Source organism: Chiloscyllium plagiosum, unplaced genomic scaffold, assembly GCF_037043375.1.
Source record: "Chiloscyllium plagiosum isolate Xiang-an unplaced genomic scaffold, Cpla_swu_hap1 HiC_scaffold_15, whole genome shotgun sequence".
Lineage (NCBI taxonomy): Eukaryota > Metazoa > Chordata > Chondrichthyes > Orectolobiformes > Hemiscylliidae > Chiloscyllium > Chiloscyllium plagiosum.
The window spans coordinates 20,890,801-20,916,377 of record NW_028270153.1 but is presented as its reverse complement, the minus strand read 5'-3'; the positions used below and the strand labels follow the sequence as shown (position 1 = coordinate 20,916,377).

The following is a 25,577-nucleotide window of genomic DNA, read 5'->3' as shown; positions in this document are numbered from 1 at the left end:
TCACTCAAATCACACTGCATTCCACAAATGTTCTTCATAAATTCTCCAAAGGCACACCCACATCCCATTCTTTGTAGGCTAAGCTTTAGTGCTGTTTGTTTGGGCATTATTTCTTACATTATATATCTCAACCAATTCAAAAAAAAAAGTTGTCTTAATAGAAGGAGATTGGTACAACAAAATTTCTGTACTCCTACATCCACTCCTGGTTTTCTCAGTTCAAGTAGCTGAGCTACATGCCCAATGTCTTAGAATTAACTGTTGGCAAGTGTTAATTAATATCACCTAGAATAATAGTGTGATCATGGTAGGGAATGGAAATTGTGAAACTGTATAGTTGGACTCTAGATTGAAGATCAGGATGAGGGAACTGGCTGTGTTTCTGAGTACATGGCTCAAAGATTCTAATGTTTGAATATTCCTGTGCAAGAATCAAGTGGTTCATGATTTGAGATAACCAGTTCCATGAAGTTGACATTTTTGGGTTTTGACTGACAAAAGTGCAGCCATTCAAGTTCCATCCAAACTTTGTGCATCAATTTCCAGAAACAGTTATTGAATTTCTGTAGCCTCAATTTTATTGTAACTTCAGTTAGGCCAACTCTTTACTGTCCTACTAATGATTTCAAAGGGCCAGAATTTAAGTAACAAACGTGAATGTGTAATAAAAAAACATTTATTTACAAATTAAAGTACAAACCAGAAACTTAACAGAAATAAAACTGTAATGCTCAAGTAAATGTGTGCAATTTAAAATCAAAATTCTCACCTAGATACTTGTCACTTTAAATCAAATACTATGGAAAGATGGACTTGAGATTAAAGTTAAGTGATAATCAGTAACTGGAGGTATTTAGAAGCATGAGTGTTTTACAATATGATAAGTTCACCATCATCTTAAATGTAACAATGTAGTGTATAAAATGCCTTTGTGTACAGACAAATGATTAACTCTTTCAATACAAAAATATACATTTTTGAATAAGGAATCTAACATTTTGTAAGTTACAAGCTGTAGAAGAACCAAGTCCTGTTGATATCTCCATCGTAAGGAGATTTGCTGAATCCACGCAGGTGCAACAGTTCATTTCAGTTATTTGGCAAAGTAATTACACCAGCCTCCTCGGTGTCTAGGTAATGATCCTGTCGAGAAACAGTATAATCATAAGTGTACTGCAATGCATCTGACAGGGTTTCAACTGAGCATAATAATTTATTTTGTAATGGATTACATTTTTAAAAAGTCAATATTTGCAAGCTTGATGGTTGTACGCTTTCACTGCAAATTTAAAAAAATTCTTAAATTCACCTGATTCAACTTCTTAAACTCCACCACCTGGAAAAAGATGTGCTCCAAAATTTCTTTTGCACTGCGACTATCTTGCCTATTTGTTACACCGAGAATATCACCGCACTTGCGAACATAAAATTCAAGATCGTCATCAGTACCTGGGAAGAAATCAAAAGTTTAAGAGTCCTTTCAATGTACCAATATCTCACTATTAAATAGCAGAAATAACTGGAATATAGAAAAGGATAATCCTAGATGAAGATAAGTAGGTCAAGCTTGCTTCACATTATGGTGCCTGACAACGGAAAATCAGAATTCTCAGTTGTGACAATATAATGCTCGAGTGCCCACTATATGTAAGGGCATTGTTCAATAGTTATTCCACCATGGTTGGATTATTGCTGGAATTCTCTCCAGGTGACTTCGGCTGATCTGTAAACTGAAGTCCCAAATAAGTAGTCAACTCACAACACTAGGTTTCCTTTTTGGGTTATGGATGACATTGCCGGAGTCAACCACACAGATCTGAAGATAAATGGAACCAGGATATTTTCCTCAAGAGGGAATTAGTAAGCTAGTCATTTTTTGTTCTGCAATCCAATAGCTCAGAGTCATAGAGATGTACAGCACAGAAACAGACCCTTCTGTCCAACTTGGCCATGTCAACCAGATATCCTAACCTAAACTAGTCCCATTTGCCAGCACTTGGCCCATATCCCTCTAAACTCTTCCTATTCATATACCCATCCAGATGCCTTTCAAACGTTGAAAAAGCCTCCACCACTTCCCTCTGGCAGCTCATTCCATACACACATCACCCTCTTCGTGAAAAAGTTGCCCCTGAGGTCCCTTTTAAATTTTTCCCCTCTCAGCCTAAACCTATGTCTTCTAGTTCTGGACTCCCCCATCCAGGGAAAAGACCTTATCTATTTATCCTATCCATGCCCCTCATGATTTGATAATCCTCTATGAGGTCACCCCTCAGCCTCCAATGGTCCAGGGAAAACTGCTGCAGCCTGTTCAGTCTCTTTCTGTAGCTCAAATCCTCCAACCCTGGGCAACGTCCCTGTATAATCTTTTTTTCTAGTGCCTACACAAATATTGAAATTTAATTCATAAATCTGCCAACAGATTTGTGAGCAAAGTTAGATCTCACAGAATAAAAGGGAAAGTAACATGGAAACAAAAATTAGCTGAGTGACAGGAAACAATGCTTCAAATATGTTTTTCAGATTGGAGAAGATTTATAGCGGAATTCCCTCGGGATCAGTGTTCTATTCATGATCTAGACCCTACAGAGAATACAACCTTGGAATTATTGTTAACTGAGAGGATAGTGGAAAAGTTCAAAAAGACATAGGGGTAATCAATTTTGGAAGAACTTAGAGACAATATAAAATGAAAGGTACAACTCTAAAGAGGGTGCAGAATTAAAGGGATTTGGGATATATTTGTTTAAATCATTGAAAGGTGACAAGATAGTTTCACAAAATGATTAAGAAAGCACCCCAGACTTTATTAATGGAGACAGAATACAAAGGAATGGAGGTTATGTTAAATTTGCATAATTGTGATTGAACCTCGATATGAAGTATTGTCATAAAAGGATGTGAAGATATAGGTCTGTACAAAAGATTCACAAGAATGGTTTCAAGCTTCAATACTCTATATTTTCTTATCATAACAGACTTCAGTTATGTAAATGGAATGCAGGTGTCGGGGAAATTATCCTGGGGGAGGTGGGAGATTAACCAGAGATATTCAAATGATAAGGGACCAAGCCAGGGTAGACAGAGAAAACAGTTCTGGTTAGTGGAAGGATCATGAACAACAGTGCACAGATTTAAGATAATTGCTAAGAAGTGACTAAAAAAGAACATTGCCGAAGTTCACTTGTCCAAATTAAGTCCGAAAAAATGGATTCCATTCAAAGTTTTATACCTTCGTCCAAAGGTTTTAATTTAACAGTTTCTATGTTTGGAAATCTTGAGAAAAAAAATTTGATTAAAATGTGTCAATCGTGTACAGTTTGTTTAAATCAAGCAAAAGCACTTTGCATGCCCAAAGTTTGCACTTGCATTTGTACAAGATAATCTATTTTGTAAATTAAGCCCACTGAAGTGAATAATGCGTATCTCCTCCATAAGGCACCACAGAGAAAATTCATCTCGACCATTGTACAAATCACAAGCCTGAACAGTAAGCGCTGACAGCTAGCTGACCATGTAGAACATCACAACTGAGACCGAACTTTGGCTTGGTTGATGCTTTCAGAAGCAGATACACTATAATTTTAATGGAACAAATCATTATATTCAAACAGAATTATATTTTAAAGCTTATTTTTAAGTTCATTCTTACAATACATTATAAGCGATAAACAAAAGTGAAATTAATCAGTGCAGTCCTCATAGCCTTGATAGATGGCTAACTCTGCCTGAAAGTTCAAATTCACTCTTATGTCTCTTATATGTGAGGTACAAATACTAGGATTCTCTTTTTCTGCAATCGTGAAATTCAAAAAGACATATATCTATTGGCTTATTAAACTGAATAAATGACAATTTCCTTCTTCCCTTCCTGTTCTTCCCACTCATTCTCTTGCCATTTTTTGTTGTCACCAATTTATTTATTTTCCTCTTTTACTCCTCCTTGTCTAAGTCATTCTCCTGTCTACTCAAATCACTTTTCCTTTTTTGATTTATTTTCTCTAATTTTCTGCTTTGTTATAATTCTCTCCATTTCTGATTCTTATACCCTTCTGTGTTGCATCTGCTCTATTCTAGTTTGTGGTCTCCTGTTAACTAATTTTCCTGCCTAGAATGGAGCTCGCTCTCTCTCTCTATCCCCTTCTCCAACCACCCTGCTTTTGGATTACCCTATCTTTCTGGTGTGTGAACTCTTTTTTTCCTTCTCACAAATTCTCTATTTCCTTTCCCTTCCTATTGAGGATGCAGAAGGAACAATAATCAGGGCATAAAATAGCTTAGAAATCTGGTGTTCAAGAAAATTGGGGATGGGAATGTGGAAGCATCTGAGTCAGGTTACTGAAACAAACTACAGAACAGCAAAGAAGCTAGAAATCACTAGATCTAGCTGGAGATGGGAAGGATTATCATAAGTAATCTAATAAAGTTATGACTGAAAGAAGGTGTAACCAATTGGATGGATGGTAGGATCTTCAGGTCCTGCCAGCATAAATGAAGTTCAGCTTTTTTATTAAATGAAATTACTCAACCTGTAGCAAATTCACAATGAACTGAGGCAACAGATTTCCCATCCTTTGTCTGGGCAGCAGGGATCAAGGAAAAGCTAGGGGGTAGGATATGAGCCTTTGAATAAAAACATACTTGAAATGCTTGAAATCTGGAAGAAACTCAATAGGTTTGGCAGTATTTTCGCAGAGAGAAACAGAGTTAATGTCGAGAGCAATATGACTCTTCTTCAGAACCTGACAGGACATGAACCTTGGTTGGTGTTCTCCTCCACATGTCCAAAGTCAGACTAATTACAGTGTTTCCTTGGCTGATATTAACTAATTTAACACATTACGTATTTTCCAATCTGTAAAGCCCCCATCATAGACAATATTTACGCAATGAGGAAAAACTGGATCAGCAGGAACTGTTCAAATAGTTAAAACAAACTCAAGAACAGTAGCTTAGAAATAAGTAAGAATTAGATAAAAAGAAATTGCTCACATTTGTTGGTCAGCTGAGCAAGTCTGACTTTCTCAGATGAAAATGTTTCATCAAGATCAAAGAGGTCCAAGGTTGGCGCTGGTAACTCTCGAAATGAGGGAGGAAAGACCTGTCATATTAAAACAATCCATAAGTAAGCATTACTGTAGACATGACTCAAAAAAATTGAATTATGCCATTAATTTTCTTTGTAAGCGATACATAGTTTTTAAATACACAAAATAGTTCTTGCAAATGTGTTGGACTTAACAATACATTAGCTGCATTGTGAACTTGTTGACTGATTATTAATGTGACAATATTGCCACCAGGATGCTTGTACAACATAATCCTCAGTAAATATTCATTTTCTTATCATCTCAATGTTTTTACCATTACTTCTGAGATCATGAAAAGACAACTGGGTACATAGTTTATCTTATACCACAATTTATTTTCCAAAACGTATATTGCTGAAGAAAGTGAATTTCCATATTAAATAACTGTAGCAAATAGAAGTTAAATAAAAATTAAAACACATAGTCGATCCAATTTGCACACATGTTGTCACATGGCTATTTCTAATATTCTGTAGCCTGAACTTTTGTACTTACAGCTGGCTGCAGTGTGGGGAGGGGTGTTTCAAATTGAGGTTGTATTAGTTGCAATGATTCATGTTTCACATTTAGTTGTTCATAAGCGCTGGAAACACACAAAGAATGAGAATCTGTCAATATTGAAATACTGTAAATAACAGTACAAACATAGCAGATTTTGTGAAAAAGTGAGTCAGTGATTTCAAGAAAATCACACTTCATTAGGACCTAGATTTTAGCACTTTACTATTTTGTTTGCAAAATTTGTTTTTGTCAAGATTTCCAAAGTAGGCAAAACTAGTAAATGCAGACATTAATGAAATATAAATAATTTTTAAAAATACATATTAGAATGAATGTCATTTTAATAAAGATTCACTATTCGTGTCTATTGCGAAGAAAGGCAATTATATTAAAACATTATTGCTGTACAAGTTTTAAGTTTGTTACGTAATAATTTCAAATAAATAATCATTTGATTTTTAACACTCTGTAGTCTACTTTTTGTTTTTTCCTCTTGCCACATCATTTCCTATCAGAGATAACAGGATGACAACTTAATTCCAAGTCTTTGAGAATATTTTTCCTTAGTTGGATAATATGTTGTTTCTGAGAGAGCAATCTACATTAACATTCCACATGACTTCCAACTATAGAGTTTCAGGAATGCATCATGGAGAATTATTGATATGTCAAGTCATTCTGTGGTGCAACACTTTAATATTTCAATGTACCTATGTGGAATAAGGCTACCAGGCCACAATCTGCTATGAAACATAATTGGCATGGGGAAAAGAAGTAAGGAAGGAACAGTTTTTAAAAATGTAATCAAAGATGTGTTACTTTAAATTATATTCTCATTCTACTGAAAACTTGTATCTCAAACAAATAAAAGTTTAGTTTTGAATATTTATTTTAACTGATACTGACGTGATAACTTTTGGAAGAGCCATTGTGTCCAGCTTAAAGACTGACATGTCGAAGAGAGTGGTAAAATCTCTTGGATTTTCATCTCCTTCCTGCAGACAAACCCTCAGTCTTTCAGACAGTTTAGCTGTATCTGGAAGCATGGTGTAATCTGAAATCTTTATAACAAAAAATGTTTTCAATAATGCAAGAATACTATCAAAATAAAACAAAGTTATTCAACAAAAAAAAAGTCACTAAAATGTTAACCTTTATAATTTTCGAAAAAGTTCCAGATTTAGGTGTACATTTTGTTCCAGTAGCCAATAAACTAAATGAGACACAGAGATTATTCAAACTCTGCCCTTCCCATTAAAAAACTTTTCCCACGTTGTTATGTTCTTTTGTACCCCAGGTGTCAGTGTATAGTGATCTATTAACTTCTGCCTATGTAAAAGGCAGTTAAAGTAGGATTAATGCCGCACCCTATTGGCTCAAGTTTACTTTTTTTTTATAAAAGGGTTTCCTCAATGTTCAAGGTTTTGATTTTTCTATAGGAATATTGCTTGCGGATTTTTAGGATAAATATTTTGTACTGTTTTGAGTAAATAGTTTTTCTTTCAAAATAATTGAAGCATTTCCAATTTTTTACTCCAAATTACTATTTTTACCTCTGGATCCTCTGCATCGATTTGGTTCAACTGGATTTCATTTGTAGTCAGCCACTGAAAAACAACATCCTGAGACAAAAGGAAGAAATGATGGAGGATCAACAAAATAGAGCACTAAGTTTCTCTGGAGGCCAAGCTTGTCTTTAGACCTTTTTGTTTCCTGAATGCATCAGACTAAGAACTTGCAAAGACTTGCTAGCATGGGCGCATAGGACATTTAAGCTATTATCATATTCTGCAGTAATAAAGGAGGCAAATAAGATAACTACAAGAATATCGCAAACATCTTAAAAAGTGATTAACTTTGCACCAAGTGCCATAAAGCCCCATTTGAAGTATTTCATGATGCTGGCCTCCCTATGATAACAAAGAGGTCAAGGCACTTGTGAGGGTCAGTGAAAGGTAACTGATTTGATATTTGAGATTATGTAGCTGACAGTTAAGACCTTGAAGTTGGGAATATTTAAATATTGAAAAGAGTCACAGATTTTAAAGATTATAGGAAGTATAATCAGAACAGATACAAACACAGCTAATACAAGTGAATTCTACAAGGAGACAGCCTTAAATATAGAACAGGGAGAGCAAAAAGGCAACTTAGATTTGATTTCTTTATGCACTGTTAGGGAATTAGGAAATGGATTACCAAGGGAAGCAGGGCAGTTGACTGCATAGGCAAATCCAAGGAAGTATATGAAAACTTCGATAGAGGATGTACAATAGATATTAAAGGATATAAGTTCTAGTCAGTGGAACCAGTCAGATAGTATTAGTAACATTACAATGTGATTATATCCAGACAAGATAGCTCAGATGTTGGGATGGCGATTTTAAAAATTACATTAATTCAACACTCCCCATTACTGTATTTTAAGGAGTAAAAGGTTGATGGGAAAAGCCTTAGATAGATGAAGATAAAATATTTTCACTGGTTGGAGATTCTAGAACTGGGGACACAATCTGTAAATTGGGGCCAGATCATTCAGGAGAGATGTTCAGAAATACTTCTACACAGAAAGGGGGGGGTAGAAGTTTGAAACTCTTTTTTGCAACCAGAGTTGATGCTAGATCAGTTGTTAATTTCAAATTGGAGATAGATAATGTTTTGTTAAGTAAAGGCATTAAGGATTATGGGCCAAAGGCAGGCATACAGAGTTAGGTCACAGATCAGCCACAGTCTAACTAAATGGCACAACAGGCTCGATGTGCTGAGTGGTCTACTCCTGTTCCAACAATACGACCATAAAACAAAGGTATTCCGGTCATTGAGTTGATTTATGTTAAAATTGATTATTATAACATTACATGAGTTAAGGACAGTCAAGTTCAGTGACCAAAGCCTCTTTCGAGAAGCAAATAATCTAAAGCTGTTTAAAACAAGTAATGACTCAATGAAGTGGACAAAAAGAGGGTATCTTTTGCAATAACAGGTTGAGGAAGATAATTTTAAATTGAAATAGTTAATAACTTAGGTAACATGTAGGTTCAGTTAACTGTTAGGAAGGCAAATGCAATGTTAGCATTCATTCAAGATGGCTAGAATACAAGAGCAGTGATGAGCTACTGAGGCTAGGAAAGATTCCGGTCAGAATGCATTTGGAACATTGTGAGCAGTTTTGGTCCATGCATCCAAGAATGTGTTGGTATTGGGAGGGAATCTAGAGGAGGTTTACAAGAATAATCCTGAGGATGATGGCTTTTCATATGAAGAGCGCTTGAGGACTCTGGGTTTTAACTTGAAGTTTAGAAGAATGAGGGTTATCTCATTGAATCTTATAGAATACGGAGAAGTCTGGATAGAATGGACACGGAGAAGATGTTTCCATTAGTAGGAAAGACTAGGATCGGAGGATGAAGCTTCAGAGTGAAGAGATGACCCTTTGGATCTGAGAAGGGGAGGAATGTTTTTCAGCCAGAGGGTGTTGAATCTGTGGAACTCATTGCTGCGGAGAGCTGCAGAGGCTCAGTCAGGTATTTAAGACAGAGACAAACAGGTTCTTGATTGGTAAGGGGATCAAGGAGTATGGGATGAAGGCAGGAGAATAGGGTTGAGAAACATACCATCATAATGAAATGGCAGAGCAGACTTGATGGGCTGAATGGTCTAATTCTTCTACATCTTACATTTGTGTAACAAAACTGTTTTTTTTTGAAGGAGTAACTTGGGGGGGTGGGGCTAATGTGGGTAATGCAGTTAATGTGATATACATGGACTTCCAAAAGGCTTTTGACAAAACATCACCCAATGTCAGCAAAATATGTTGTTCAAGTAATGAAACAGACAAGGACAGCATGGATAATGAAGTTAGCAGAGTGACAGGAAATAGGGAATAGTGGTGAAGAGTGATTTTCAGACTGAAGGAAATGATGAAATGGGGTTCCCCAAGGTTGGTATTGGGCTGACTGCTATTCTTGATTTATATTCTGAAAATGGGGGTGCAGGACAAAATTTCAGAATATACAGATTACACTAAACTTGGAAGAACTATGTATGAGGAAGAGGATGGTAATAGACCTCATGTGGCTTTCGGCTGGTGGAATGGACAGCAAATGGCAGATGAAATTTAATGCAATGGAGGATTAACTAAAACATCTTGGTTAGAAGAACGAAGAAAGGTAACATCAAATAAAGGATACAATTCTAAAGGGGGTGCATGAGCCAAGGGTTGAGGGGTAGACATACCCAACCATTGAAAGTGCCAGAGCAGATTGAGAAAGCAATTAAAAAGGTAAACAGGATCTTGGACTTCATAAATAGAGGCACAAGAGTATGAAAGAAAGCAGGTTATGTTGATTCTTTCTAAAATACTGATTTTACCTCAGATGCTGCTCTGAGCATCATGCTTTGGAAGGATATGAACATTTTAGAGAGTTTGCATGAAAGATATGTGGAAGTGGTTCCAAAGTGAGAGAATTCAGTTACAGGATAGGTTGGAGAAGCTGGGGCTGTACTCCTCAGAAAATATTTGAAGAGATTGATAGAAATGTTCTAAACCAGAATGCTCTGGACAGAGGAGCTAAAGAGAAAGCATTCCCATTTGTGAAAGAGGACGTGAATAATAGCTAAGATCTGGAATGCATGATTAAAGAGGGTGCTTGGGGCAGATGCAATTGTTGGTTCAAAATTAGACAACTATAATTCTAATTCTAAAATTTTATGCTGGGCAGTTTAAGCTTTGTTGAGTGGGCAGGATGGGGAGAAGACATTGGGGGAAGGATGCTTGGTATCAGTTTAGATGTTGAAATAAATGGACTTTACATTCTTAAATCATCTCTGTAAATTTCGAGAGGGTTACTGGATTATACTCTGTTGGATTCGTGTTGAACTACTATCTTCATTTGCAGAGTAACAAACTCTGGGTGTCTAGGAAAATAAATTTCACTAAAACCAGGAAGTGACGTATTTAATAAACAATAGATGTTTCAAGCTGTTAAATATACTTCAAACATAAATATGCATTTAATCATTGAGAATCAACAAATCCAGCATTTATTAAAAATAAATTCAAGGAGGTAATTCATCCATTCATTAGGCAATACTGATTACTTTGTCAATTGGCTTCTACTTTAATCTGTTTGCCAAATGACTCGTTCACTCCTTAAATAAAACTGAACATGTTAAATCACAGATAAAGAAATGACACGACTATAAAGTTAGTACTGATTTTTTTAAACAAAAAACTGACCCAAAAACACATACCATAATTTTGCCATTTTCTTCTTTGTCAAGGTACTGGTCACTGATCATATGACAAGATCCTAGCACAGCCAACTTTCCACCTTGGAGCTGTTGACAAATTTCACACATTTTCCAGTTATTAGGACAACCTGTAACGCCAGTTCATTATTCTGATACATGACGATCTTTGAAGGTTAAATATCTATAACTTCTTTCTTAAAATGTTTTAATAAGCATGAATCTGTTTCAAGTATTTTCTCAAAAGTATGGGTGTTTTCCTCTGGAAGAAAGGAATGCAAGAAAATGTTATGCAGTTTAAAGTACTCAGTAAAGTCGTACAGCAGGAAAACAGACCCTTCGTTCCAACTTGTCCTTGCCAATCAGGTTTTCCTAACTAAGCTAGCCCCATTTATCTGCGTTTGGCTCATATGCCCCTAAACCTTTTCTATTCACGTACCTGTCCAAATACCTTTTAAATGTTGTCACTGTACCTGCACTTACCACTTCCTTTGACAGATCGTTCCACATATGAACTACCCTCTGTGTGAAAAAGTTTCTCTCAAATCCCTTTGAAATCTTTCGCTTCTCACCTTGAAATTATGCTTCTTAGTTTTTAAATCCCCAACCCTAGGGAAAAGACCGTATCCATGCGCCTGATGGTTTTATGAATCTCTATAAAGGTCACCCCTCAACCTCCTACGCTCCAGTAAAAACGTTCCAGCTTATTCAGCCTCTCCTTATAACTCCTTGTAAATCTTTTCTGCACCCTCTCCAATTTAATAATATCCTTCCTATAGCAGGATAACTAGAAATGCACACAATACTCCAAAAGTAGCCTTACCAATGTCCTGTACAACTGCAACATGACATTCCAACCTATACTCAATGGTCTGAGCAATGATGGCAAGCACGCCAAACACCTTCTTTACCACTCTGAAACTTGCGTCACAGGTAGACAACGAACTATGTACTTGAACCCCTAGGTATCTGGTCTACAACACTCCCCAGGGCCCAACCAATAACTGGGTAAGTCCTGCCAATGTTTATTCTACATGTGTTAGTTAAGATCTAAACATCCTCTGTTAGTTGTAAGAAAGGTTAATGTTCTTAACTCAAGATGGCATTTGTAGACAAATGTGATACTTTACAACTTTCTACTGGTTAATAATTTACTTTATCTAAGAAATAAAGCATTTAAAAAACAAACAAAAATTGCATTATCTAGAATGTTACCACGGTTTCTAAATTCAGGCTACATTTCAAAAGATACCTTGATTTTTAAAACAGACTCTTATATGAACTATCACTTTAGTGGTTCAAATTTTGCCAACGTAACTCACCTTTTTTTTAAAAACAATTAAATTGGACAGCAATGTCTGGTATTCATATTTTAATATAAACGAGAAAGTTGCTCTCTCTATTGTCCTTCTTGTTCAGCAATATCTTTATATCACTAACTTGGTGAGAAATTTGGTCATTATAACAGTCTTTGAAAGATTATGAAATTTATATGTAAGAAGCAACAACAATATAATTAGTAATTTGAAAAGAAAAATGGAAAATAATTGCAGAAAGTCACAATTTGATTTAACCAATGATCTTTGATAATTGCTTCTACCCCATTTGAGGAATTGCCCCTCTCTTACATCCTCTTCTATTGGGAGTTTGAATCTGTTTGTTTCCTGCTTCCTGTACTATCATTTAGAACATAGTATTAGTGGCTTATAGGTTTATACTCATTGTTCCTGTATTCTGGCACTCATTTGTAAAGTTACTTTCTGAATTTACCCATAAAAAAACCCCTTAAAATATACATTTTCCATCTGGTCTTCAATCTCCCCTTTCTCAAAACTCTCCTATGCCTGCTTGATATCCACCTTTCCGCCTTGTAAAGACCTCAAAGATCTTAGATAAAAGGAGCAGTTACATTCTCATTAAAGGCTATGGTGTTCTAAAAGCAAAAATAAAAGAGAGCAAATTATATGAAATCAGATAGGCTAACAGAAATAAAAGACTGAAAATATTTAATTTGCTCAATTTCACAAATCGTCCCATTTTATTTCAGTATATCATTGAATGGAAAGACACTTCTAATCAACATGAAATTTGGTCACTTTTTGATCAACAATGTGAAACTACATAGAATAAGCAAGAAGGCATCCAAAAATAACCATCTCATAGAAGTTGGGCCTTTCGCGCAACAAGTCGACACCAATCCTCTGAAGAGTAACCCACCCAGACCCGTTCCCCTACTCAACCCAATATTTACCCTGACTAATGCACCTAACCTATACAACTCTGAACACTATAGGCAATTTAGCATGGCCAATTTACCTAATCTGCACATCGGAGCACCCAGAGGAAACCCATACAGACACGGGGAGAATGTGCAAACTCCACACAGTCAGTCACCCAGGGCTTGAATCGAACCAGGGTTCCTGGCACTGTAAGGCAGCACTGCTAACCACTGAGCCACCTCGCCACCCTGTGCCGTAACCAAGAAGAACTTTGTAGAAAAGGTTTTTCTTCAGAAGCTTTGAGAACGTGGTTCAAATCTCATTGCAGCAGCTGATGAAATTTAAATTAAGTTAATGAAATCTGAAAATTAAAGCGAGCCATGAAATTATAACTGACTCTCATGAACAACAATTGGGTTCACTAATGTCCTTGGATGGAAGGAAATCCTTATCGCGCTTGACCAGGTTCCAGAACTGGCCAGTGTAGCTGACTGTTAACTTTCTTCTTAAATGGCTAGAAAACCCTTCAGCTCAAGGACAATTAGGATGGGCAATAAACACGGACTTACCAGTTTCATCCAGATAGCAAAAAAGAATGGAAATACAGCAAACTTTGTTTTAACCAGCACCTTAAGAAATGGCACTCTTGATAAACTGGCAAAAATTATATACCTGAAATACTGGATGTTTACTGTATTATCACAATCTTTGCGATGCCTGAGGACGTAGTTGTGAACGCGAGTGAGAAGGTTTTCTGCCGGTAAATTTTCTTTAAGGCAAAACTGCATTATCTACAGCATAAAATCACTGAAATAATAAATTATAACAGTGATGGGTACACCCCCACATTACATTTCCATTATTTAGTGTGTGTTTTTATATCAATTATGTGAACCTCTTGATCAACCGGAATATTTGATCAACTGAAATATTTGATCAACCGGTACACTCCTGGTCCCATTGGTGCCGGTTAATAAAGTCTACTGTTAATAATTTTTCCAGTATCTTCAAGCAATCAATAAGTTGCAAAGTGGTACAACAGACACTACAATTATGCTAGTTCATTCATTAGCAGCGTGTGTTCTTAACTACTGCTTTAACTAGGCATAGTAATTAAAAGTACAAACGTTTTTAACATTCTGCTTTATTGTACATTGCATTGCACGTGAAGTGTCTTGTGTTAAAGTGGAGTCAGAAGATGAGGAAACAAACAGATCTGGGTGTAAAGATAGGATTCATTCTGAAGTGCAATACATTAATTCATATCACTTCTATTTATACTTTCATGGGATATGAGCATCACTGGCAAAGCCAACACTTTAATTGCTTTTTGTTGGGAGATCATATCGCGACTGTATAGCACATTGGTTTGGCCACTTCTAGAATACTGTGTTCAATTCTGGTGTCCCTACTATAGGAAGGATGTTATGAAACTTGAAAGGGTTCAGAAAACAAATCGACAAGGATTTTGCCAGGGTTGTAAGGTTTGAGCTATTAGGAGGTTGAATAGGTGAGGGCTACTTTACCTGGAGCATTGAAGGCTGAGGGTGACCTTAGAGAAGTTGATAAAATCATGAGGTGCATGGATAGTATGAATAATCAAGGTCTTTTCCCTGGAGTAGGGGAGTCGAAACCTAGAGGTTTTGGTGAGAGGTTTAAGGTGAGAGGGGAGAGATTTAAAATGGACCTAAGGGGTAACCTTTTCATGCAGAGGGTGGTGCGTGTATGGAATGATCTGCCAGAGGAAGTGATGGAGGCTGGTACAATTACAGCATTTAAAAGCCATCTGGATGGGTACCTGAATAGGAAGGATTTAGAGGGAAATGAGCCAAATGGGACTAGATTAATTTAGGTTATCTGGTCAGCATGGATGAGTTGGATCAAAGGGTCTATTACCGTGCTGTACTGCTTTAAGGCTCTAAGATTCTATAACGGAGTGATTTGCTAGGCTAGGTAAGAGTCAAGCACACTGATCTGTTTTGGTAGTCACATATAGGAAAGACCAGCAAATTGCCTTCACAGTTGGGAAGCAGAAAGTTGGTTGAAAGATACAGATTTCTTTGAGGTACAGGTTAAGTGACAGGAAAATGGGAGGCATTATTACTGGCGAGAAAGTTCTGTTAGAATATAACAAGCTAGAAGTTGTTTCCATCATAAATAAGATAAGAATTCCATTTTCACAGAAGTAAGCTCTGGCAGAGTCAAGAGTATTTGAAATGGCACCTTGGAATAGTAGAATGCTAGAATCGGTCTGTTGAGGGGAAAACACACAGAACCTGTTGACAGCACTGCAATGGCTGGCTTCATTACACTCAGTGTGGCACCAAATGGATAAACAAACGTTAGGGCTCTGTAACATACAAGAACAACAAGATTACTAAAAGTCTACTTGTCAATAAGCCACGTAACCAAATACATTAGATGTTAACATACAAGTCAATCTTTGAAGTCTTAAAAAAGTCCTTGCAAAAACAGGGGTCAGCATATATGCCTTGCATAAAAGTGAAACATGGATATGGGTGGTTGCCACCTTTGTTATATATCCATGTGGGCTCTTAGCGGTTTGGGCACACTCTAAACTCCCATGAAATACAGCAAAAGATGATTCACGGGGCTGTAATAAGGGTCATCTTATATGCTGTGATCTACAGTAATGAAGATGCTTTCCAAAAGTCCATTTAGTCCTACATTTTTAAACAATGGCCATGCATTTCTCATTGCTCTGAAACAAAATGCAACAACTTAAATTTTTATGTGCAAGTATGAATTATATCAATTTCCAGAATCTTTCTTGAAATGTTTTAAATCACATTTCAGATTCATTCATTGCATGGCAACTAATAATGACTGGTAATCACGACTCAGACCACTTTATGGACAATATAGTGGAGCTCTTAACTATTTTACCATTAAAAGTAAATAACTGTAATTGTAAACAAAGTAACTGTGCAAGCACACCACAAAATGGTGTGGAATTTTGGAAACTGAAATTATTGCATTGATTACTTATCATTTAATGAACTCTCCTTAATTATGTGTTCTGATTTGTATCATTGCTTTATCAACAAAGAATACAGCAGAAATCACAGCAAGTTAGCTTTTGAATTTCAGTAAACTTCTTTGCTACGTAATGCATTGTTTTGTTTACATAATACGAATGACTGCTTCTTTGGAAATGTTCACTGATTATCAAGTTCTTTAAAGTAATTTTTTGTCTTATTCTCAATTAATCCAAGACTACGCATTCTGTTGGATGAGAGTTTTGCCTATTAAAATGTTTCTACAAAACTATAGTTTTTAAGTAGTTAATTTATGAATTCAGACTGTCAGTAATTTTTAAGCAAGGCTGCCACATAAAGTAGTAGATGACAATTTGTGGGACAGAAATCATTGTTCTATTTGGTGACTTTTGGAAAACCTACTGCAGGTTGTTGCCATTGTTGTCGTCATCCATTACGCCTGGCACAGATTTTCCAGCCGCTCGACTAATTTCCCTGTGAACAACAATTAATTTTCCATATTCTCATTTGAAGGAGAAACAACTTTACCAAAGTAAACTCTAAAGCAATCTATTCATTTCACAATGAACATACACAAGCCCAAATGTCACTTAAGTTGGATTTTAGAAAACACCTGAAATCCATGTCTAATCCGATCTTCCACCACCTCCTTCCCACCATTCCATACAACTGCAACCTTTAGAGGTTTTGATTGTCAGGTTAGATGAAACTCTGCATCGATTGATAAATGTTTGTGGCAGTAAGTGTCTTCAAAACTTCCCAACATTGTAATTATTTGTCTTTGCAGATAATGAAGCTTAACCACTTAAGCAAAGTGGAGCACTTCTCAATGTTTAATACTTTGGTTGAACCAACTTTTTCATTCGGCAGTAGACCATTCGTCAATCTGTGGTTCATTGTTCAGGTTAGAGTAATTTCAATGTTCAGAATTCACTAGATAAAACAGAACAGGCAAGATGTGTGCCTTGTCAATGACGAATCAAGCCATTTTCAAATGAATGGCCTACTTCTACTCCTATATCTTATACCATAAGACCCAGCAGAGAAATCATAACTTAATTTCAATAATAACTCCTGCCTGCACACTTCTCTTTGTTATAACTTTGTGTCAGAAAGTAAGATGACAAGTAAGTCTGACATGATTTGAGAGCACTTGCACTTGGAAAACATGGCTTGGCCAGAAGTTTGTAGATAAAAACAATGACCGCAGATGCTGGAAACCAGATTCTGGATTAGTGGTACTGGAAGAGCACAGCAGTTCCTGATGAAGGGCTTTTGCCCGAAACGTCGATTTCGCTGCTCCTTGGATGCTGCCTGAACTGCTGTGCTCTTCCAGCACCACTAATCCAGAATAAAAATTTGTAGTTTCAACACAATTTCAGTATCAACTGAGATGAGGAAGATTAATATATCCTTACCCCTCAAAATTTAGTTAGACAAACATTAAGAACCTGAGTGGAAAATAACAGCTACAAAACATCTGTTCTAAAGAATTGACAATATAATAAAATAAAAATGCAATTTATGTAATAACCAACTGAATAAATGGAGTATTATTTGATCCTCTTCCCCCAAAAGTAATTTATCAATAAAAGATGTAAATTACTTTACAAATAGCATCACGGGGTAGAATGAAAATGACTAAGCTGTAGGTGAAACACAAGGTTACCTGTTCAAAATTCCATTTGATATTAATGCTTCTTTAGGGTGGAAATATTTGTAGTACATATTTCTCACAACAGCATCTTTAGGATAAAGATATTTAAAATTACAATTAAGATTATCCATATTAAAGTACAAATGGCAAAAACAAAATTTCAAGAAAATTTACAATGCTCACCATTATTTACCATAATTCCATATTCCTCTAACAAAAAGTTTATGTTTGTGTCATATTTAGATTCTCCACCTTCCCCCAGCATCACAAGAATACGCCCTCCATTTTCTAGGTATTTTTTCAATATTTCAAGCTTCAAAAAAAAAATTACAATGATCAATCAAATGTGGAGTACTTCTTCAAAATTAAATCTGGCTCAATCACAGCCAGAAAATAACACTCAAATAACTTTTTAACAATTAAACAATTTGCTTACATTACACCAGAGTTTTTGTGACACAGTGGGTAACACTATTTGCCTCCGAGTCAGAAACTCAGGGTTCAAGACCCATCTGTGTATTTATAACCAGCCAAATAGCTTGACTATCAACCTGCAAAACCTGCCAGCAAGAGCAAGTGAAAGTCTTGGTCAGCATGTGTTGGAAAGACTGTTGGAGCCTCAGCCATCATTATCCATAGCTGCAGACTACACCATGTAATACCACAGCAGCACAAACTTGTTGAGTGAACTTTAACAGACCACCAACATAAAACATTAGTTGCTGCAGGTTAACAATCATTGACTTTGAAGTGGTTTGAGATGTAAAGCAAGCTATATTAATACAAATTATTTCTTTACAAAGATCCTTCTCAAAACATGAAGATCTGAAGCATACAATCTCATAAGTAGGACATTAGTTACAGAGTAAAAGAATACTTGCCAGCTTTTAACTGGAAGAATTTCACTTCAGTGCTTACTGGTAAATAATTTATAGAAGGCATGCATATGTTTGATATGGAAAATCTTTTCTGGAATATTAGCTTATTCACATTCACAGACACTGTCCCATTACTAAATGTACTGCAGAGAGTCAAAGTCATAGAGATGTACAGCACGGAAACAGACCCTTCGGTCCAACTCGTCCATGATGACCAGATATCCCAACCCAATCTAGTCTCATCTGCCAGCACCTGGCCCATATCCCTCCAAACCCTTCCTATTCATAAAACCATGGATGTAGGTTTGCTTGCTGAGCTGGAAGGTTCATTTCCAGACGTTTCATCACCCTACTAGGTAACATCTTCAGTGGGCCTCTGGGCGAAGCACTGTGGTTAATTCCTGCTTTCTATTTATATGTTTGGGTTTCTTTGGGTCGGTGATGTCATTTCCTGTGGTGATGTCATTTCCCATGCTTTTTCTCCGGGTGTGGTAGATGGGATCTAACTCAATGTGTTTGTTGACAGAGTTCCGGTTGGAATGCCATGCTTCTAGGAATTCTCCCCCTTGGCATCATGGTAGCCCATAAACCCACCAACACACTAAAACAGTAGCTAATGAACTTGAAAGATCCTATACAGACAACAAGCAAAACTAATGTTATTTACAAAATACTGTGCCAGGAACTATAACAAACACTACACTGGACAAACTGGCACAAAGCTAGCCACCAGGATACATGAACATCAACTAGCCACAAAATTACATGACCCTCATTCACTAGTATCCTTACATACTGAGGAGGAAGGACACCACTTCGACTGGGTCAAAATATCCATTCTAGGACAAGCCAAACAGACACGCAGAGAATTCCTAGAAGCACGGCATTCCAACCAGAACTCTATCAACAAACACATTGAGTTAGATCCCATCTACCACACCCTGAGAAAAAGAACAGGCAATGACATCACCAACCCAAAGAAACCCAAACATATAAATAGAAAGCAGGAATTATCCACAGTGTTTCACCCCGAGGCCCACTGAAGATGTTACCTAGTAGGGTGACGAAACGTCTGGAAATGAACCTTCCAGCTCAGTGAGTAAACCTACATCCAAAACCTCAACTAGAGCTACAAATCTTCTCAAAACGCGCTCATATACCCAACCAGATGCCTTTTAAATGTTGCAATTGTACTTCATAGAACATGGTACAGTACAACATAAGAACAGGCCCTTTGGTCCATCATGTCATAACACTGATCATAAAGTATCAAATTCCTGCAAAATCCATTTACAGAATTAATGTGCTTTCTTACTTCAGCAGCAGTGAATTTTTCTCTGGGTCCTGCTGTGATCCATAGTTTCACACCTATCAGTTTTTCTTCAGTGATTTCATCTTTAAAACTGTCAACCACAAGAATGAATGAAGTTTGAAATTATTTTCTCAAAAAAAAACTAATACAAGCTTGTTAAGCATTTAATAAATTTGGTGGTCGTTAGAAATAAGACTACTCTTAACCCTCAATATATGGAATTATAATTATATCGAGACTAGTAACGTGTTTATTTATTCCTTGTAAAGTCTTACTAAAAGAACAAATCCATAAAGTTCACAGCTTAAATCAGAATTTTACTGCAGACAGAAATCAAATAACCTAAGTGCTAAAAACTACACTCCATCTTAAATAGACTAGCTTAAATAGTCAGTTACATTAAAAAAATTTAAAATAAAATAAAGATGATTACACTTTCCATGAAACTCATTAAAAACTTATGTCAATACTCATTTGACTCAGACTCCAAGTATTTAAAAGAAATCAGAAATTTAACCACTTGGTCTGAGTACTAATTCGAAGATTCGTATAAGGGTTTAGATTTCTTGGGCCGTTTGCTTCGTTTAAAGGCAAGGCTGTATCTTCAAATTCCCTCAAACAATCCTACTGTGATAGACTTCCATTCAATACAAAAGTCACTAGCTTAACTGTCATCACCTTGGGTCAGAACTCTCCTGGTTCCAATGTTCTTAAACTCTCTCTTCTCAGCTTGGCTATTGTAGAAAACTAATTCACTGTTCAGTCCTTCGATTATCATTGTGTTCAGGAACAGATATAAAATTTTAACAGAATCCTCCTTGAAAATAAAAACACCCTCCCTATACAACTTCTGGCTAAACTAGCCCCAAACTACTTGAACACAGAACTACATCCTAGGAACCACTTACTCCTACTTAACTTTTAGTCTACCCTTTTTCCTAGTATTGCTCTCAAGGCAGCTTGGTCACATGATCAATTACTTGAAGACAGCTGCATTTTATAAGAAGTCCTTCTCAGAAACCTAGCTCTAAAAGCAATCATCCCACAGTTTTCTTCTTTCCCAAAAGCTCATGGATCGTCTTAATTTGTGTAACTTCCAAACTAGAGAAGACTTTAAATTATTTTCAACATTACGACTAAGTATATTTGAAAAATCATGAATGGACAAGCCATTCTTGATTCAGATCTTAAGAATTTCTACAATGTTTATATTTAGGAATTTATAGCTTTCTCATTACAAATTGACAGGATAGAAAGATATTTACAACTAATTGTCTAGCTTTGAAACAAAGTGAGAATTCTTTGGCAAATTTCAGCATGTCTGGCAGCATCTGTGGGGACAGAGCTGAGTTAATGTTTTGAGTATTTATTAGAATCCAGTCACCAGACTTGAAATGTTAATTCTACTTTGTCCGCATAAATGCTGCCAGATCTGCTGACTTACGTTAGCAATTTCTATTTTTGTTTCAGATCGCCAGCGCTTCTTTGTTTTATTATAGTTGTATAACTTCTTAATGTTTACAATCTCAAGTAACTTTTAAAACTATAATTAAGTGTTAGTGAACCATTATGAGAAATTGTATGTCTTTGACCTAACTACACGAAAGGCAATTTTGTTCTCCTATTATTTAAGAGTTGCTGGAGCAAACTATCTGTAAGGTGCTGACCAACTACATTAATTGGTAGGCTTATTTCTCCTGCTCACACTTTGTCAGATCATTAATTGAATGTGAGACATGTGTGGGTCAGATTTCAAAGCACCAATGACATAGTAAAAGTGGCTTTGAAACTGATTTTAGTCAAAATAATGCAAGTACCTTCTTGTATTAACCTGACTTCAAGAAAAATCTTGAGTCTCTTTCTGAATTTCAACACAGGCAATATTCAGTATGTTTTACCTTACTGTTCTGCTATATATTATAGTAACAGTTCATCAGATTTCCAATAAGATATAAGTGTCACAGTACTCAACTGTTGTCAAATATAAAAAAAGTTAAAAATCACACAACATCAGGTTATAGTCCAACAGGTTTATTTAAAATATTAGCTTTCGGAGCACTGCTCCTTCATCAGGTGCATAATTGTCAAATATGATAGCCGTTAATCTTCCAATGCAATTATTGTATTTTTTTCCTGATTAGCAAATAAAATGTAAATGATAAAGATAGTCAGTGGGCAAGTGGTCTCAATATCCTTCACTCAGTGAAAGTGTGTGTGGTTTATATTTGGAGTTTGTTAACAAAGTGATAATATCAGAAATAGAGTGCAAAAGTCTTAAAAAAAAACTTTTGAGAGCTTTTCTTTTTTGGTTACTAATGGCATTTTTACCCATTTTGTGTGAATTTACACAAGGCATTTTTGACTAAAAGTAGTGCATATGATGAAAACAATGTCACTGTTGTCACAAAAGTGGCCAGTCAATAATTTCTACAAACAGCACTGATGTAAATATTTTCATCATGATTCAATACTCAAGTTACGGAAGAAAACACTTTTAGGTATTAATAATGTTAAACAATTTGAAGGAAAAGTAATTACTGCAGTATGTATACACAGGGGAACCTCGATTATCCGATTATCAATTATCCGAAAATCGGATTATCCAAAGGAGATCTCGAGGTCCTGATAGAAACATTACATCAAAGACATGTTTCCGACAGTGATTGCGTATTTTGTTTACAGTGGTTAAACTGGCACCGTCTCCAAATGACTGACTGACTGCCTGCCCCCTCTCTCTCCTCACACTTTCCCTGGAGTTCTACAGAGGGGTGTATCCAAGCACCCCCCACCCCGGCTTCCCAGGAATAATCTCTCCAACATTGTCCTGTATAGGGCAAACATGGAACCTGTCAAAGGTTTGCAGTAAAAAGTTGTGTGTGGCTGTGTCTGTGCGCTATTTGGAGACTTACCCCACAAAGACAGCTGCAACAGCAGCTGTCTCATTGTTGGTGTGCAGTCTGGATGGCCCAGGCCAGGGGTGGGGGTGGGGAGGGAGTGGCGGTTGACTGTGTTGGGGTGGGGGATTGCACGCTTTGTGCTGAGGGTCGGGAGTGGGGTTGGACCGGGTTGGGGGCAGTGACGGGGGCGGGTTTAGACCGGGACGGGTTTGGACCGGGTTGGGGGACACGGTTGGCCAGAGGCGGTGTTGGTGGCAAGGCCTCGCACGCTATGTGCTGCTGCAGTCTCCTGAACGGGGAGCAGACTTTAAAAATCCGAGCCCAAGAAAAAGGAATTTAAATCGATTTCTGTATAATTGATTATCCGATCAAAATAGTGCCCGCCCATCACGTTCAGATAATCGAGTTCCCACTGTAATTGGTTTTCATTCTGTTTAATAAACATGATCTATTTCAGTTTCAGTCACATGGTTTGTCAGTATGGTATTTTTCCTCAGCTGGTGTCTATTCTCTGTCAGTATGGTCTACAGCTTTGTGTATTTCCAATGCACAAATAGTAATCTTCTGGATTCGGTTTACAGCTTGGGAAATTACTTAAAACAGAAAAAATACCTTGCCGAATAGACTTGAATATCTAAGGTGGGTCTGAAATATAGAAATCACAAGTTAAAGATGCAAACAAACACCTGCCTTTGTATTTTCCAGTTGGTCCGAAGTTTCTTCTGCAATGACTTGTAACCACTATTGGCAGTAAAGAGTTCTTTTTTTGATGCATTAAAAACTATTATATTTCGTTGATCCTTCTCCATGGTTTCCTTAAAGAAAAAAGGACACCTTCTAATCACTATGTTTTTAATTATGCAACTTAGATAGGAATTTGAATTCAAACCTTACCTCATACCCTTTTCACTCTTCTGAGAGGAAAAAAAGCAAAGTTGACAAATGGTAACACTCTCTGATGCAAAGTACACTATATATTTGTGAATTTGGCCATATATCAGATTGTACAAAATGGTTCCTGCTATTTAAGACACATGCTTAAAATTTCTATTAATGTGTAGTTAATGACATTATAAAGAACTATATGGTTTGTATTAATATGTTGTCTTTCCACCTATAGTTAGTAGCTGCACAGCACAGATTAAAACAATCGATTTCTATACTGAGGAACATTACACGTGTATCATTCAATTAAGATATCACATTGAGTTAGCAAGCAGGTAAAATAGTTGCTATCCTGATTACCATATGATACCATCTTTAGAATGGCAGATAAGTAGGAAATTTTATTGGATATGCACACACAATAACACGCAGATGTATAAATTACACTAATATTAACTGTGATAAAATCTGTACAAAAAAGGTATAAATTGCACAGTTATTGAATTTCAGGAGGGATGCAATGGTCTAGTGATATTATCATTGAGCTGTTAATGCAGAGGCTTAGGTAATGATCTGGGTTCGAATCTTGCCAATGCAGATGGTGGAATTTGAATTCAATAAATATCTGGAATTAAAGAGTCAAATGGTGACCATGAATCCATTGTTGATTGTCGGAAAAACCTATCAGGTTCACTAATGTCCTTTAGGTAAGACAACTGCCATCCTTATCTGGTCTGGCCTACATAGGACTCCAGATCCACAGCAATGTGGTTGACTCTTAGACTGGCCCTCTGAGAAATTAGGGATGGGCAATAAATGCTAGCCTTGCCAGTGATGCCCTCATCCCGTGAATATGAAATAAAAACTGCTTTCAGTAAAGTTATATATTTTTAAAGCCAGCATGTAACAAGCTCAACAAGAGAAGGGGCACTTCTGAAGTTGCTTTTAGGAAATGTAGGTTTGTAGGCAGCAAGAGTATCAGCACAACTGCGTTTTAGTAACAGTGATTATAATTCAGATAAATTGAATATGGTTATAGAAAAGACAAAGTGCAGAAGATTTAAAATGGGAAAAGGATGATTTTACCAAGTGGAGATATGATGGAGGGTGGAAATAGCTACTTGAAGGTAAATTGGTGTCAGAGCAGTGGGAAGCATTCAGAAGATTATACAGGGTTCAGGGCAAATGAGTTTCTGGAAAGGAAAAGGAGTTGGAGTACCAAAACTAAATTCTTCTGCTACCAGATGTCAAAAAGTAAACAGGGTAGGCTGGAGAAAAATGAAAAGCTTATGTCAGATACCAGAGCTCAATACAGCAGAAAGACTACAGCAGTGTAGAAGGCTAAAGACAAGGCTAAAAGTTAAAAGTAGTTTAAAAAAAAACAGAGGGAAGGGAAAATAATTTGGAAGTACAATTTAAAACAATGTATTTTTTATAAAAAAAACTAAGGTGATAACTAAGGAAAATGTGGAACCAATTACATTAATGGTCAGGGATAGGAAGGTATGACTGCGTGAGGCAGTACGGGGACCCAGAATTTAGCTCTGGAGGAGTCTCAGCCAGTGCCCTTGTACATTCAGTATGAGGTTGAATAGTATCATGATCCAAGGTGCTATTCAACTGGTGTTCAAAGAGAAATATAGTAATAATATAGGGTATCATAGATAGGGAAATCGATACTGCTCTTAGCAGGAAAAACAGATCCTGAAGACTATGTTGCCTACCTAGTTCCAAGGTTGAGAACATTTCATCTATGCTGGAGAGAACTTGGAGTGGGAGGGGAAATGATCCAATGGTCCTTTTAGATACTAATGACACAAAGAGACTAGGAAAGAGGTTCTGCTGAAGGACTACAAGCAGTTCTGGGC

The 25,577-nt window shown here is 36.6% G+C and overlaps 1 protein-coding gene across 3 annotated transcripts in view; it reads right to left on the bottom strand.

Annotated features, from left to right (window-relative positions):
• Nucleotides 1-660: 660 nt before the first annotated feature.
• ift52 (intraflagellar transport 52 homolog (Chlamydomonas)) overlaps nt 661-25,577 on the bottom strand; it is a 44,631-nt gene continuing 19,714 nt past the window's right edge. For 2 of the 3 annotated variants that reach the window (XM_043710666.2, XM_087994801.1), the window contains exons 2-14: nt 23,515-23,639; nt 19,931-20,018; nt 17,921-18,050; nt 17,750-17,825; nt 16,483-16,554; nt 15,284-15,410; nt 10,845-10,931; nt 7,145-7,213; nt 6,498-6,652; nt 5,586-5,673; nt 4,993-5,101; nt 1,310-1,449; nt 661-1,143 (exon numbers count right to left, since the gene is read on the bottom strand). In XM_043710666.2, coding sequence (XP_043566601.2) covers nt 1,090-1,143; nt 1,310-1,449; nt 4,993-5,101; nt 5,586-5,673; nt 6,498-6,652; nt 7,145-7,213; nt 10,845-10,931; nt 15,284-15,410; nt 16,483-16,554; nt 17,750-17,825; nt 17,921-18,050; nt 19,931-20,018; nt 23,515-23,639 — 1,320 coding nt within the window. In that variant the 3' untranslated portion in view covers nt 661-1,089. The remainder of the gene's footprint in view (nt 1,144-1,309; nt 1,450-4,992; nt 5,102-5,585; nt 5,674-6,497; nt 6,653-7,144; nt 7,214-10,844; nt 10,932-15,283; nt 15,411-16,482; nt 16,555-17,749; nt 17,826-17,920; nt 18,051-19,930; nt 20,019-23,514; nt 23,640-25,577) is intronic. The other variant, XM_087994802.1, reaches the window with a different exon arrangement.